The 16,006-nt window shown below is 47.7% G+C and overlaps 1 protein-coding gene across 15 annotated transcripts in view; it reads left to right on the forward strand.

Annotated features, from left to right (window-relative positions):
• PRRC2B (proline rich coiled-coil 2B) overlaps positions 1 to 16,006 on the forward strand; it is a 53,167-nt gene that overhangs the window by 19,714 nt on the left and 17,447 nt on the right. For all 15 annotated transcript variants that reach the window (XR_008733773.1, XR_008733772.1, XM_055719712.1 and 12 more), the window contains exons 6-18: positions 1,039 to 1,182; positions 1,825 to 2,066; positions 2,471 to 2,592; positions 3,055 to 3,197; positions 3,813 to 3,903; positions 4,324 to 4,516; positions 5,954 to 6,269; positions 6,921 to 7,114; positions 9,303 to 9,510; positions 10,236 to 10,446; positions 11,093 to 13,156; positions 14,698 to 14,897; positions 15,731 to 15,876. Coding sequence is in view for 13 of the 15 variants with exons in the window: in XM_055719712.1 (XP_055575687.1) it covers positions 1,039 to 1,182; positions 1,825 to 2,066; positions 2,471 to 2,592; positions 3,055 to 3,197; positions 3,813 to 3,903; positions 4,324 to 4,516; positions 5,954 to 6,269; positions 6,921 to 7,114; positions 9,303 to 9,510; positions 10,236 to 10,446; positions 11,093 to 13,156; positions 14,698 to 14,897; positions 15,731 to 15,876 (4,274 nt within the window). In the remaining 2 variants the exon portion in view is untranslated. The remainder of the gene's footprint in view (positions 1 to 1,038; positions 1,183 to 1,824; positions 2,067 to 2,470; positions 2,593 to 3,054; positions 3,198 to 3,812; positions 3,904 to 4,323; positions 4,517 to 5,953; positions 6,270 to 6,920; positions 7,115 to 9,302; positions 9,511 to 10,235; positions 10,447 to 11,092; positions 13,157 to 14,697; positions 14,898 to 15,730; positions 15,877 to 16,006) is intronic.

A 16,006-nucleotide genomic window follows, 5' to 3' on the forward strand; every position in this document is an offset into this window, starting at 1 on the left:
ATTTGAGAAATGTCTAATCTGACCAAAGTATTTGAAGATGTTATGTCTAATATTTGCAGTGCCTTCCCTGGAAATCTTCAGGTGGGAGGTCTTGTGCAGTATGCAAGTTCTAGAAAGTGAAAACGACTTATGGCAATCCTTCTTGACTCCTTAGGGCAAGGAAGGGTAAAGATAGATGTGAATCTCCTGTCAGGTCTTCAGTACTCATTGCTGATACTTCTAACACGGTAATTCTGAAATGCCTTTTTAAAAAGATCATTAGCCAAGTAACAGCAAGAAACAGTTCTCAAAAAAGTGATTTTTTTAATGTTTAGTAGTGCAGTGATGCTGGCAATTTCCTTTGATTCAGTGTTATCTTGCCAACAGATTTAGAATTGCTGTGTTTTGTTTTGCAGTCACTGACAGATCTTTAAAACGGACAGAAAGCTGTCATTCTAGGGTGGCCGATGACTCGGCAAAACAATTTGCCGATGACTGGAAATGAATCTGGCCTGATCTGGCCAGTGATCTGCATCTTAAAAATGCTGCAGCAGGGTGGAGTGTGGGATATAGCATAAAGCAGTTGGTCTTTATCTGTGGTCTTTCACTGAGGATATTGCCAGAAATCTTAATAATAGACTTCCCTGGTAGAGTGAGATCTGAGCAGGAAGAATCTGAATAGAAATGTCAAATACTTGATAACAGGGTATCATCTATAAGCAATCTTGCAGAATGTATATCTCTGCCTCAGTCTGAATTTTGCACTTTACAAAAATAATTGTAGACTGAGAAAGTTCAGTCTGACTTTGTTGAACGTGAGAATTTAAATGAAGATCCCAAGTTAAAGAGTGTGGGAGTACTGGGTTAGGACATGTGGTGTTGTGTTGGTGACAGCGTCTAAGAGTGTTTTGGATGTGAGCTGAGGTGCTGGTATGATAGTAATTTGGGTTTAAATATGCTGGAGGCCCAGATTCTCAGGAATCGCATTTCCAGGCTCATCTTATAAAGGAATTGAAAGAGTAGAAAGATCTCTGACTCCCACACTTACTTGTCTGACAGGTTCAAGGGCCTCAAGCCGACTGTTATCCTTCTCTCCCGAGGAATTTCCAACGCTGAAAGCAGCTGGCGAGCAAGACAAGGTTGGCAAAGAAAAGGGCGCCTTAGATCCGTCGTATGGGCCAGGACCAAGCCTCCGCCCCCAGAGTAAGGGAATGATTGTGTCTTTCTGCCTTACCCCAGTTCATAATCCCATAGACAGTGTTTTGGTCAGGGGGATGCCGGTTCACAGGAGTTTCAGATATTCCATCCTTACGTTTCCTTTTATCTTCTTATGAGCTCACGTGTCAAGCTACTTAGCAAATAACCACAGATTTGCATGTAGTGCTGATGTTCACTGGCTGAGTTCTGTGGTCCAGAGAGCCAAGTATGGACTGCCATCTACATTGTTTAATAAAAATTGCTCTGTGATGTTGCAAAGCAGGCCCCCTCCTGCTGGGCTAGGGCAGTCATAAGTGAAATGAGCAGGTGGTGTAACGTGGCTTCTCTTTGTACGTGATCTAACTGCCCTTAATTCTGCAGGGTACTACGGACTGTGGCAATGGCGAGCAGAGATGGTTGGAATTTAGGGTTATTGTCAAATAACCACTGGTGCAGCAATTACTTAGTGATGGCTGGTGCTGCTAGTCTCTTGGAAAAACAAACACTTTGGAAATTTTCCTTCATCCCTGATTTTCCACATGATTGTTGTAGTTAGGGCTTGACAAGAGTATTTGAGGTTTCAAGACTTTCTGGCAGAGTGACTGTTTGCATTCACAAATATTAACATAATTACTACCTCCTTTCCAGATGTCACCAGTTGGAGGGAGGGCGGTGGGAGGAACATAACCTCTGCCACATCTCTGACCGCCTCCCCTGCTGAGCTGGGCAGCAAGACGTCTAGCACCGGAGACGGAGCCCCCTCCTCAGTGAGTGCCAGCGATCCGAAGGAGCCGTCTCTCCGCCCAGCTCAGCCTGTCCGCAAAGGGGCTTCGCAGTTCATGGGAAATGTCTACCAACCACCTACATACCATGACATGCTACCTGCTTTTGTAAGTTGCTCTTTCCCTGTAGCTGTGTAATGTCCTTGCTTGTTATAAAGTGTGTGTGGGTTCAAGAAGTCAGCTGAGATACTTGTTTTCTGGACTCTCAGTTGGTTCCCAGGGCTTGCTCAAGGATCCTTCTCTTGCTATTTTTGGTTTAGTCTGTTGTGCATTTACTCTTCCATGCTAGACTAGTGTAGCGCAGCCTTGCTCAGCCCAAGGAAAAGTCGCTGCTTTCCCTCTAGAGCTGGAGAGGGTAACCATTAGCACGTGGCCTGTTAGGCAGCCAGATGTGAAATGTTTGTTTCCCCTTTGTGCAGATGTAGCTACTATGCTCATGTTGTAACCTAATCTGGGTAAGCATTCCTGTGGCAAGGAGAAAAAGCAGACTATTCTGCTTTGCCTTGTTCCAGATGTGTCCACAACAGCCATCTGAGACCCCTGCATCGCTGGACCGAGGGTCTTTCCCCCTTCCTCAGCTTCGGCTTGAGCCCCGGGTACCTTTCAGACAATACCAGATGAATGACCAGGATGGGTAAGGCTGCCATGACTGTCCCATTGAGAGGCAGGTTCAGGGTGTGACATGGACCTTAAACTGTAGAAGAATTTGGGCCAAGGATCCAGTTGTGTGGGTGAAGCTGCAGGCAGCCACAGAGGAAACCTGAGCTTTACCCAAAGGAGCAGTGCTTTGCTCCAGCTACAGCAGCATTTGAAAGATTGCAGGACTATAAGCACTGTGTGTCTGAAGAGTAGGTGGACATGAGAAGTAGTTGTGTGTGATCCCGGGCTGGAAGAGCTGCAGCTCTGATCTGTAGGCCCTGGGAAGTGGGTACTAGGTAGACAAGGGAAAGAAGCTTTGCTGGGCAGGATGAGAAACTTGGAGCCATTTTATATGAGTGCGTTGTAGAAAAGGACTGATTCACTGTTACAAACGTAGCTCTACATTCTTATCTTTACTGTTTGCCATTTCTAACCATTTCTTTGCATTTCCCTGTAGAAAAGAGAACAGGCTCAACCTGTCTCGCCTAACACGTCCAGTTCGGCAGCAAGTAGAGAGAGCGCCCCGGCCCACCATTATCAATGCGGAGAACCTAAAGGGGCTAGATGAACTAGACACTGATGCGGATGATGGATGGGCAGGTAAAGTGCTTCTATTCTGTAGCTTCAAGCAACAACTTAGGAGGTGAAGCAAAGGAGTTACTCCTCCCTGAAGCATGAAATAGCCAGAATATTCTGGTGGCTCTGTTTCACTCCCCCAGAAAGGAGGGTAAGCAGAGTGGTCTGTGTAGTTGTGAAATTGCTGCTGGTGTAAATGATGACACAATGGATCCTTCTGATCTTTCCAATCCACTGTACTCAAGGAACTGGATCTGAAGACTCCTAAAAGCTGAAAACACCAAACAGCAGGGGGATAGCACTGTGGCTGCTGGGAAGAAGGGTTAGTCCTACCTTTTCAGGCATGGCCTTTAGTATCCAGTTACACACGGTCTAGCTTGATGGCTGTCTCCTCATTTGTAGCCCCCATTCCCAGACTGCTTGTGGCTCCTCTTCTGGGACCAGCCTAACTGTTCAGCATTGTGGGTCCATACTACTCACATAGTTTCCAGTACCTGTAGTGGATGTTGGGTTTTCCAAGTAGTTTATGCCAAGCCTGTGCACTCTCTGATTTAGTGCCAGAGTGGGCGTAAGCTTTATCAGGACAAGGGACCTGTTTCTTTCTTGTCTTATATCCCTTCTCCAATCCTGCCTTTGTAGGCATTCATGATGAAGTGGATTACTCTGAGAAACTGAAATTCAGTGAAGATGAGGAAGAGGAAGAAACTCTTAAAGATGGACGACAGAAGTGGTAAGAAGGGCTGTATTTGTACCTACATTTGTTCCAGTAAAAGTAAACAATACCAGGATCTTTCTAAAACTTGTTCTAAATGTTGAGGCTTGATCCCCCTGATTCATACTGTGACTTTGTTGATTCCACTGGTCATTGTTTGAGTGGGCTTCAAGGATGTGCGTAAGCCTTGAGGCTGAGTGCCTGGATGTCAGGCTTTTTTCTTCCTCCCCTTTCTGTGTCTCACCTTTATCCTGCTGCACAATAGTGGTGGTAACTCTTATGTACCTTAAGAGGGACTGTACATTGGTTGTTCTGGTTTTTTTTGGTTTTTTGGTCTTTCTTTTCTGTTACAGTTAGTTGCCTTTTGTCACTCGATAAGACTGCAAGTGCTTTTTGAGGGAAGTAGCAAATGTAATAGCAAAGCTGTTTCTATGACAGGAACAACTGGGATCCCAGAAGGCAAAGACAGTTGTCCCTGAGCTCTGCAGACAGTGCAGATGTCAAACACACCTTGGAGGAAGGAAAGAATTGGGGTGATTCAGTCGGTTTGTCCCGCTCAGTCCGGAAAGTGCAGGATTCACAGCAGCCTCCCAGGAAGGTGAATGGCTGGAGCTCTGCTTCTGAATACCAGGTAGGTTGAACTCACGTAAGTGGGCTTGTGCGGCTGGGTGTGATGCATCACTGTCCTCAAGGCCAGTTTGATGTTTTACTGAAAGCGGGATGCTGATGAATTCCTCAATTCTTAGTTTGTATCCAGCTGGAGAGGAATTAATCTTGTGGTTTGACTCTGGCTGAATGCCAGGTGCCCACCAAAACTGCTCCATCACTCCCCTCCTCAACCAGACAGGGGAGAGGAAATACAATAAAAGGCTTGTGTGTTAAGATAAGGACAGGGAGATCACTCAGCAATTGCAGTCATGGGCAAAACAGACTCGATTTGGGGAAAATCTGTTTAATTTGTTACCATTCAAATTAGAAAACCAACTTCCCCCTACCCCTCCCTTCTTCTTGGGCTTAATTTAATTCTCTACCTCCTCCTCCTCCCAAGTGGTGCAGCGGAACAGGGGTTATAGTCAGTTCATCACACATTGTTTCTGCCACTCCTTCCTCATCCTCTTCTGCTGCTCCAGCATGGGGCCCATCCCATGCGAGACAGTTTTCCATGAACTCCTCCAACATGAGTCCTTCCCACAGGCTGCAGTTCTTCACACACTGCTCCAGCGTGGGTCCCTTCCACGGGGTGCAGTCCTTCAGGAACAGGCTGCTCCAGCGTGGCTTCCCTGCGGAGTCACAAGTCCTACCAGCAAACCAGGTCCAGTCTGTGCTCCTCTCTCCATGGGTCCACAAGTCCTGCCAGCAAACATGCTTCAGCACGGGCTTCCCATGGGTCACAGCCACCTTCGGGCATCCACCTGCTCCGTTGTGGAGTCCTCCATGGGCTGCAGGTGGATATCTCCTCCACCGTTAACCTCCAGGGGCTGCAGGGGCCAGCCTGCCTCACCAGGGTCTTTACCACAAGCTGCAGGGGAATCTCTGCTCCAGCACCTGGAGCATCTCCTGCCTCCTGCACTGACCTGGGTGTCTGCAGAGTTGTTCTTGCATAGTCTCATTCTTCTCTCCTGCTGGCGCAGATGGTTTTTTTTGCCTTCTTAATATACTATCACAGAGGCGCTACCACTGTTGCTGATTAGCTTGCCCTTGGCCAGCGGTGTTTCTGTCTTGGAGCTGGCTGGCATTGGCTCCATTGGACATGAGGGAAGCATCTGACATCTTCTCACAGAAGCCACCCCTGTAGCCTCCCTGCTACCAAACCCTTGCCATGCAAACCTACTACACATCTGCATAGCACTCACACTAGAGAAAAGAAATTTAATCCAGTCCAGAGCAGTGGGGTTGTCAGACAGTGAGAAGATGGAGCTATTGAACCAGATAGCAGTAACTCCCCCCACCAAAAGGGGGATTTGTGTGCATGAGGGCAGAGGGGAGGGGACTTTCTGGGCCTGGGTTGCAAAGCTGAAGATACAGATGTGTGGGTCATGCTTATTGAGGAATGTTTTTCCTTTGGCAGAAGCCCCCACTGGGAAGTATTCTCAGACAGCAGTCCCTCGAGGATAAAGAAGAAAAGGTGCCACTGAGACAGAAGTTTGTGCACTCCGAGATCTCTGAGGCTGTCGAGAGAGCCAGGAGGCGGCGGGAGGAGGAGGAGCGGCGAGCCAGGGAGGAGCGGCTGGCAGCCTGTGCTGCAAAGTTGAAGCAACTTGATCAGAAATGCAAACTGGCTCAGAAGAGTGGGGAGACACAGAAACACACAGAGAATGAAGACCTGCGACCCCCAAGCACAGAGAAAAATGCTGTGCAAGAGAATGGCCACGCTTTCCGTAGAGGTACAGAAACATCGCTTGCCTCGCCTTATAAACACTGCTTTTTTGCTCTTGTGCTGATCTCTTACCTGAAGTGTGGGAGAGTTCCTGGGAGGGAGTGTTGAGAGGGTACTTCAGCTGCACTTGAGAGAGCAGCTGCATGTAATCTGCAGAGTATTTTGGATTGGTGATGAAGGTTCATTTAAAAAAAAATCCTATTAAAGTAACTGTAGACTTCTTTGGTTGCCTTTATCCGTGCTCAGTCATCTGTGTTGGCAGAGAGCTTGTTGGAACAGGCCTCTTGATCTCCTTATGATTGGATGATGATACTAAAAAAGTACTTATGGGCCACAGATCAGAAAATGGGTTATCAGTAAGTGCTTAAGGTTTAAGGAGTAACAGGAGAAATGGACTTTATTCCCCCCAGTGCTTAAGCAGAAGGCTGATGGCAGAGGAGGGTCTTGGAATTTATCACTAAAATAAGGTATTTTAGCCCTCTAGAGCTGTCAAGGCAAATCAGGGAGATTGGGTGTGATGCACTGTATATGATTGTAATTGAGTTCAACCATGTAATGCAGTCAGGGCATGCCCACACCCGTGTGTGTTGTGGTGTGGTGGTGCACTCACAAGCCCTGTGCAAGCACAGCTCTTCAAAGCTTGTTTTCTTCTCTGCAGCAACTGCTGAGTTTCACACACAGGATGTCTCTGTGGGCTATCTGGAAGAGGAGACTCCTGCCCCAGCAGCAGCAGCAGCCCAAAGCAACAGTGAGGAGGAGCTCAGAGAAGCTCCCTCCCCAGCACAAGAATTCAACAAATACCAGAAGTCTCTTCCCCCACGGTTCCAGAGGCAGCAGCAGCAACAGCAGCAGGTAATAGGTGTGACGCTCCCACCTCTCTTCCTTTGGACCCTCCCCAAACCGTTGTTTGCTTTATTCTCACCACCATCAGCACTAACTAACCAACTGTCTTTAGGCTGGGAGTTGATGCATGGGGGTTTTACCCTGGCCTTTTTCAGTACTTTTGATTGCAGGTGCATCCTGTCTGACAGGGGTGAAAGGGCTTTTGTGAGATTATGTGAATTTTATGCACACCCTGTGGTGCAGCAGCTATTGCGGTTGGGGCTTTCTGTGTCTGGGGCGAGGTGTGGGCAAGCCAGGTTTGTCACTTGCCTGGGAAGAAACTAGACGCTGCCGTCAGAAACGTTGACTTGTCTTGCCCAGTTGTCTGGGTGTCTCCTGGCAATGTGAAATCCTAGGACTGTGGTTTGTAGCAGAGCCCTGGTTTGCAAATGTGTCTGCAGGGGAAGCTGGGGGTGTTCCCCTTCCCACATCCAGAGTCAGGAGAGTAGCAGTGGCTAGCTTGGTGCTTGCTGTAGGCCTGCTCCAGTGAAGTCTCTCATGCCTTTGGCTGGCAGTGAACTTGGTGGACATTGGTTCTTATTCCCTGGTACAAGAGGAGAGCTGCTGTTCTTCAACACTGCTGCAGTGATGGGGATTTGAATATACAGGCCAAGGGAAAGGAAAACCTTTGGAGTTCTGAGACAGCCTGCACTGCTTTGTATGTCTTGCATTTTGCCCAGCCTTACAGTGCTGTATGCGCCGTGCATGTTGTTCAGCTCATCTTTGAGATGCAGTGAGCCTCCTTAGGGCAGCCGAGTCAAACCAAGGGACAGAATATTTAGGCTTGAGATAATGCAAAGTTAATTGCCATTCTTCATAGAATAACTACTTGAAATGAGGTATAATCAATGCTGCTGCAAACCTTAGTGAAGAGTTCATGTTTGGCTTTTGCTTGGAAGCTCAGTAATTGCTCCTTTATGGATGTTCCCCTGTGCTTGTTGCTGGGCAGTTGACATTTTCATGATTCAAACATACAGCAGCAAGCGCTGCTAATGTTACTCTTCAAAAGAGATGCTCTTAAACTAAAAAGAATTGGACGTCTTTGCTGCCATGCTAATAATACCACAGATCATTGCTACTGGAACAACATGAAATTTTAATTTTATTTCCTCTGACCCTCTCTGTCGTTAGTATGTATGAGGCAGTGTGTATTTTGACTGGCTTGTGTTGCTGCTTTGGTAGCAACGGTTCCATGAAAAGAACAGAATAAAAAATAGTCTTTGTATCATTTGGAGCACTAGATAATTCAGATATGATCTTTGCATTTATCGGAGTTTCTCTCTTGCTGCAATGATATGTCAGGTTCAGATTTAAGGGTATCTCTCTTGCTCTGCAGTAGGGGATTGGCTTTTTTATAAACAGTTACAGTATCTGACACTGTTGTAAGCTTAGTAAAAGGTGGTGGAAAGATTGACAGGTAAATAGATGTATTCTATATTAATTGAAGCTGTTTACCTTTTGAAAGCTTTTTTTGGTACACAAAACCTCCTTCAAATACAGGTGGTCCTTGGACCTTTAGCAAAAGTTAAATGTCAAATCAAATTAACGTCATGACAGTCCTCAGCTAAACAAAGGTGGACTGGCCACGTTGGAGGTGGGAAACAGCCCTAAAGGGTCCACCCATCTCTGGAGCCTGCACAGGAAATACTGTAAGACATTAATAGCTTTCTTAATTGAGTTTAGGTTGTTCTTATCTAATCTGCTCAGCTAACGTGAATAGAACTAATGCATATGCACACTAAACAACTTATAATTGCATTTCCTCCAAGGAGCAACATCTTCTGAAGTATTTGGTTCCAGTTAGGAAATTGTGTTTGACAGGAAGCTGTCCTGTGTCCCATGGAAGCATCAGTAAATGCAAACTCCAGTCTTGAAGCTGATGCCCTTGCATTTCACTGCCTAGTCTGGCCCATAGTGGTGTGATATTCGGACTGCAACATATTCTTGCTGTTCTGGGTATTTAGAGAGTAATGACAACTACCACGTTCCCAGTTGGTAGTGAATTATCTGCTTATCTCCTTATCTGCTCTGCCCTCCCATCTGATCTGTTCTTAGCCTTTAATACATGGAATATGGTTTCCTTTGGCTGGTCAGTTTGTGAGCGTGATTCCTGGCACCATGACCGTTCATGTCAAACAGCCCATCCTCTTCCCTGCAGGAGCAGCTCTACAAGATGCAGCACTGGCAGCAGCAGCAAGTCTATCCTCCCCCATCCCATTCCCATCCCCAACGGACATTCTACCCACCGCACCCCCAGATGCTTGGCTTTGATCCTCGCTGGATGATGATGCCCTCTTACATGGACCCTCGCATGGCCCAGAGTCGCACCCCTGTGGATTTCTACCCTTCAGCTCTTCACCCTTCAGGTAAGGTGTTTTCAGTGTTTCCCTTTATCGTGGCTGTTGATTTAGCCCATATCTGGAAAGCTGCTGTGCTTCACCCATCTTAACCTCTGTCCAGGGTTTGCTGGCTGTGATTGGCCTTCTCTAGGGATGACAGTTGGTTGCAGTGAGAACTGGTGAGGGAACAGAGGAGGTTGGGAGGGAGGTCACCTGCCTGTCCATCCCCTGCACTGCAAGGGGAGATCTCCCCTAACAGCCTGGGAGCCTTAGTGAATGTAAAAGCAGATCTTGTCCCTTGGAGGAGAAGGATCACTTTGAGAGTTACTGTAATCATGGGAAACTTTAATAGACTCCCTTCAAGAAATGTGATGGAGAAATCCTGTAGTTCCTGAGCTGTGTGCTCCTAGCACCTTTCTACCTTGTTACTGATTTTCAGAGGTATGAATATGAACATCAGGGTGTATAAATAATTCCCTTGAGTTTGTAGGAGATTGTTTTCAAACACCTGCTTGCTTCCAAGCTAGCGATGGTGTGAGTGTTCTGTGCAGGCTGGGCTCCGAAAGCTGCATCACCTCTGTATCACTCCTGGTGTTTCTCCCAAGCACAGGCTTCCTGCTACCAGAAAGGTTTCCATGGCTGCAGTCACCTGCTGCCCTGGAAGGAAGGAGAGTCAAGCTAGCTGTGGGTTGTTAATTCTTCTTGGCTATGAGATCCTAGCGTTTAATGGTATGAACTCTTGTCGTGACCAGGAATTATGAAGCCCATGATTCAGCAGGATTCCATCGGTGGGAGTAGCTGTCGGTCTGAAGATCAGAATTGTCAGGCAGAAAGGAAAACTGTTCCTTTGGACCCTGTGCCAGTGTGGGGCCAGGAGAGCTACGCATCTCTGCAGAGCAAAGGGTACTCCCTGTCACATCAAAAACAGGCTGATAACATGACCATGGAGGGGCTGCATGCCAGGTGAGTGCAGAACTCCCCTGTCATGCGTGCTGTGATGGGAGGTGCTACCATAAGTCACCTCCTCCTGAAAAGCAGGTGTAGAGTTGACCCTAAAGATATCTCTGAACAGGCCAAGGTACTGATCTGGTAGCATCCTTATGCTGTTGAGCGTTTATGTTGTGGAGGTGCTTACAGACTGAGCTAGTCAGAGTTTTTGTATCGACTGATGCCAGTCGAGGCTGACCAGCTTGGAGACTGTTTGGTAGGAGAGAGGCACTTGTCACCTACGTGGGTAGGTACAGAAGACAGTGAGTCAAAAATCCTGATACATTCTAGTTTGTCTCCTAATTCTTTGGGACTACCTGAAACCAATTCGTTGTTTTCAGATCTCCACATATGTTGGAGGCTGAATCTGCCTTTATTTCTTAAGTTTGCTGCCCGTCATAGGAACTGCTTTCTTTGTCATCCATTGATTTGACAAACCAGGCAGTACAGCCTGGGGCCACAGCATATCTGCCCATCATTCAGGTAATTATAGGCCCATTGCCTCATGATTTAGAACAAACCCCAATTTATTTATTTGTTTCCACCTCTTGTGCCCAGCCTGGGCCCTTCGAGACATGCTGTGCTTTGCATTAGGTGACTTTCTTGTTTGTTTCCTTCTCAGGAATGACAGTTACTCAGCTTCTCCTGGAAGGCCAGAGACTCTGAGCACCCAGCGAGATCTCTTTGAGGACAGAGGGGAGGAATACTTGAATGCTTTTGACAAGAAGGCCCAAGCAGACTTTGACAGCTGCCTGTCTTCTCAGAGGATAGGCCAAGATCTCTTGTTTCATCATCAGGAGACCGTGCAGGAGACGTGTCCTGCTGGCAACCGCCATGCAAACTTGAGGTGTTCACCCCTAGAGCCTGATTTTATCCAAGCAGAGAAGAAGCCCGAATATAATGGCTGGGATATCAGCCACCATCAGAAACCTGCAGAGACTGCAGCGGAAGTTGCTGAAGAAGTGTCCAGGGAGGAGCAGTCGTTCAGTGCTGACCCATGGAAGAAAGAAGGAGCTAATACCAAACAGCCCACTGAAGAAACAACAGAGTGGGCTCCTGAGAACCGGAACACCAGTGGTCAGCACCAGGAGCAAATGGGGAGGACACGGCGATCAGGCCCGATTAAAAAACCAGTCCTGAAAGCCCTCAAGGTAGAAGAGAAGGAGAAAGAGATGGAGAAGGTTAAACTAGAGGGAGAGGACACCTCGCGCCCGCTGAAGGAGAAGGCGGCTGTTCAGAAAGTAGAAAGTGAGTCAGATGATTCTGCAGCCTTACTGAACTCCACACGTTACCTGCTGGATGACAAAGGTTCTTCCCAAGCCAGCCTTGCCCGAGAGGCTGAGAAATCCCAGGAGGAAGAAGAGGAGGAGGAAGAGGAAGAGAAGGCAGAAAGAACTTGGGAGAACAAATTATCCAGAGAGTCTGGTGATCTCCCTCCCACAAAAAGAAACAACTGGATCTTCATTGATGAGGAACAAGCCTTTGGCGGGAGAGGTCAAGGGCGTGGGCGAGGGAGAGGCTTCAGAGAGTTCACTTTCAGAGGCCGAGGTACTGTTGTGGGCAGCCGGGGAGTCTATAACAACCAGCGGAGCAGCCGAGGGCGAGGGCTTCGGGAGTTCAACCAGCCAGAGGACTTCCCCAGAGGCAAGCCAAGGCGCCGGATTGCGAGCGAGACGCACAGTGAAGGGTCAGAATACGAAGAGCTCCCCAAGCGTCGCCGGCAGAGGGGCTCAGAAAACAGCAACGAAGGCTCTGTGCTGGACAGGGACGACAGTGATTTGAAAAAGGGAGACTTCAAAGAGTCTTGGAGGTCCAACAAAATATATTCAGATGATCACAGTAGTCTGGATCCGAAGATGAGGGCTCCGAGAGCTTTTGGGAGATCACTGCCGCCAAGGCTGAGCAACTCTGGCTATGGGCGAAGGGGTTTCATGGGTAAGGAGCCCACCCAGTGGCAAGGCAGGAGCGGGGGAGCAGGGTGGCAGGAGTACAGCCACACCTCTCAGTCGGACACTTTTGGGAGCAGGCAGCAGGCTGATAGGGACTACATTCAGGATTCTTATAAACACGTGGATTCCTTCTCCAGCCGGGTTTTTGATGAGAGTCATCTGGATGACAAAAGGCACTTTTTCCAGGAGGATTACTCAGCAGATCAGGAGAACATAGAGAATAGACCATTCAGGAGACGGCGTCCCCCCCGCCAAGACAAGCCCCCAAGATTCAGGCGCCTCAGGCAAGAGAGGGAATCGGTTGGCCAGTGGAACCCCGAGGAGGGAGGCCCCAACCTGCTGCCCAGCCAGTGGCCTGGGAGACCCAAGCTGAGCGCCACAGAGAAGAGCAGCATCTCGGGCAGACGGTCTCCTGAGCTGTCCTACCAGAACTCATCAGACCATGCCAACGAAGAGTGGGAGACAGCATCTGAAAGCAGTGACTTCAGCGAGCGGCGGGAGAGGCGAGATGGCGTTTCAGAGAGTGAAGGCCAGCTGGAGGGTGGCCTTGGGAGTGCGAGCTTGGGAGAGAAGAGGGAGCTAGCGAAGAGGAGCTTCTCAAGCCAAAGGCCGCTTGTCGACCGGCAGAACCGCAAGGCCGAGCCAGCAGGGTTTGCAGAGCAGTCTGTCAGGACTGGTGTAGGAGCAGCTTCCAGATACGAGAGCCAGCAGAACGGGACACTGATAAAAAGCAAAAGGTAAAGTTGCATTCTGATGTACCAGCCTGTCATCTGCTAGGCAGATAATTGGAGAAGAGTGAAGGGCTGGGCTGTGGGTGAAGAGCTGTTGGCTGTGTTTCTTTTCATCTAGTGCAGGTTACTTCCAGTACTGTTTATCCAGCCTGAGGACATCCAAGAGTTTCATCATTGTCTGTTTTACAACTGATGCTTTTGCTCCTGTGCTGGGAATCCAGCTTTGTGGAGGTTGCTGAGACACTGTGGGCATGACACATGCCACTGCTCTTTACCTTAGTTTTGGGCTGAGACAGCGCTCCACTCTGGACTGCCTCTCACTAGAGGTGTGAAAGATAGTGGAGGGAATCCTGGTCCTTAACTCCAAACCTATTGTCCTTCTCCTGTCTTGGGTCCCCAGTGGGATGTAGTCGAGCACAGAAGTGAGGGTTGGGTTTTCCTGGGAGAAGTTCCTGTGAGCTGTGCAGGTTGAGCAGCTGGATTCTCCCTAGGGTGGTTGTGGTGTGAGTGATGCGTGACATTGCCAGACCTAGCTTTGCCTGAGCACATATTTTCTTAGACCTTAGCGGAGGCTGCTGATGAATGGCAAGCAGTGCTATGTGTTCCTAGCCTGGTGGGAGGAATTCTTCCTCGGAGTATTTTTAGACAAACGTGACGCTAGGGACTAAGTATTCTTTTGCGAGTGTCTTGTGAAAAATTTGATGTTCAGCAGGACACTGGGTTAGGTGGGCATTGGTCCTGGGGCAGCTTGACAGCTCCCATGTTACCCTTTAACAGGGACAGGATAAAAGTCTTGTGCAGCTGCACTGTATTGGGTTTAAGCACCGATAAATAGGCAACTTGTTCTTTGTTTTCTGTCCTCTTGTGACCCATCTGCTCCAACTCCTGGATATAGTACCTAATAGTAGCTTATATAGGAATAAGGGAGAGGAGAGCTGATGTCTGGAAAGATGCATGGAGGTAGAAAGGGAAAGTAAGGGAAGGAGGAAGCTTCTGTCCCTGCCTCTCCTTCAACCAAGCCTTTTTTGTAAGTTGAACGCTTGGGAATGATGTGTGGGTGGTGGTCAAATGGGCAAAAAAATTTTGGGAGAAACAAAATGGGAATTTTTATTTTTTTCCCCTCAGTGTCACCAGCCTCTCTCGATCTCCTTTCCCCTCACCTGATGCTTGTCAAGGAATGTGTGTTAATTGGAAGAGGAGCAGGGAGGTTACTGGAGTGGTGTCAGAGGAGGGTAGAAAACACTACAGAAGCACAGAGCCCTCCTCGCAGGGGCAAGCCAGGGTATTAGCTTTCTTGTGGGGACAGTATGTTGGTTGACTCATGAGTACACAGGTGCTGTTCTGTTTCCATCATACTTCCCCAGTAACATCCTTTTAGTGGGCTGTGTGCTTAGAATTTAACCTCTACTTCAGTTGAGCAAAGGCTGGGAAAGGATGAGGTGCAGTTAGAAAACTGGTAAAGAAAATAGAGCCTATATGTTTTCTTCTTGCTACTTTTACTCGTCTTCTAGTGACAAACCTAATTCCTTTCCCTTCCTTCCTTTTAGGTCTCCAGAAGAAGGAGGGGGCCTTGGCAACACCAGTGGTGGGAGCAGCCACTCCATTTACAGCTTGGATAGGGCCTCCCATGCTAACTCAGAGAGTGCTGAGGGGCCGGGTAAAAAGCCAGAGAAGGAGCCCAAATCCACCTCCCAAAGAGCAAGTGAGAAGGGAGAGGCCTTGTCACAGTTTGAACTGAGTTATGGAAGTGAGTCTCTTCATTCGTTTGTTTCTTTAAAGGGGTAACACGTTGTGGCTGATGTTGAGCCAGATTGATTCAATCCAGTGTTAATTTAAATACCAGGTTAGTTTTTTTCCATTTGTTTACACAAACAAGAAGATTCTAGTGTATCTAAACAGGGAAAACATGGAAGACAAAGATGGTCTTAAATTTTAAACCCATTTTTTCAGTCAGATCTGACAGTCTCTAATATTTCTTCTATAGAAAGTCTGGTTTTTAGGGTGAAGATTTCCATATTTCTATCTACAATGTTAAAATTCAAGGCGAAAATACCTTATGTAGTGTGAAGGAGGTTGAAAGAGCATCTGGAGTGGGGAATATTGAGTCTGAGCTCATGGCAGGGAGGCAAGGAATTAGTATGTCTGAAACCACTGGCATTAGGCTGTGACTCAGCTTTTTGCCATTTGTAAAACTGAGGTTTTACATCCAGAGCTTATGGGTGTGTTTTCAAAAGTACCTGTGCCTGCTTTGTCCTTGCTAATATTTGGAAAGGTGTGAGGTTTGTTTCAATTGGTACTACACCTAACGTTACCTGAGTTACCACATGGTTCACGTTCCCAAGCTTCCCCAGCTGGAGTGTGCTCATCTTGAGGCAGAGGAAAGCAGAGCCCTGCAGCGTAAAGTGACTGATAGATGCCAGCAGACTACTATGGCTTAGCTTTCAAAGCTTAGCTGTGCTGCTGCTGGCTGAGCTTGTTTGCCTGTAGCATGGACCCTATTTGGACTGTACCCTTGCAGTTATAAAGCTTTATGTATGTACATATATGCATTGTGTTTTTCCCCATACATGTTTTGTTCAGGTACCATCATCGATAATAGAGTGTCGAACACAGCAGAAGAGAACGAAGTAGGTTCTGTGGCAGGTGAAGGCTTTATTGAGGTTCTAACTAAAAAGCAGCGTCGTTTGCTGGAAGAGGAGCGAAGGAAGAAGGAGCAGGCTGCTCAGGTGAGGAATGGGAGGTAAAAAAAGCTTAACTTGATACATTGTTTGGGCTGCAGTCAGACACACAAGCCCCCAAAAAATGTTCAGAATGAGCAGAAAAACATGCAGTTGGCTGAAGTAGTACAGATCCGGT

The sequence above is a fragment of the Falco cherrug genome, chromosome 9 (assembly GCF_023634085.1).
Source record: "Falco cherrug isolate bFalChe1 chromosome 9, bFalChe1.pri, whole genome shotgun sequence".
In the NCBI taxonomy this organism is placed as follows: Eukaryota; Metazoa; Chordata; class Aves; order Falconiformes; family Falconidae; genus Falco; species Falco cherrug.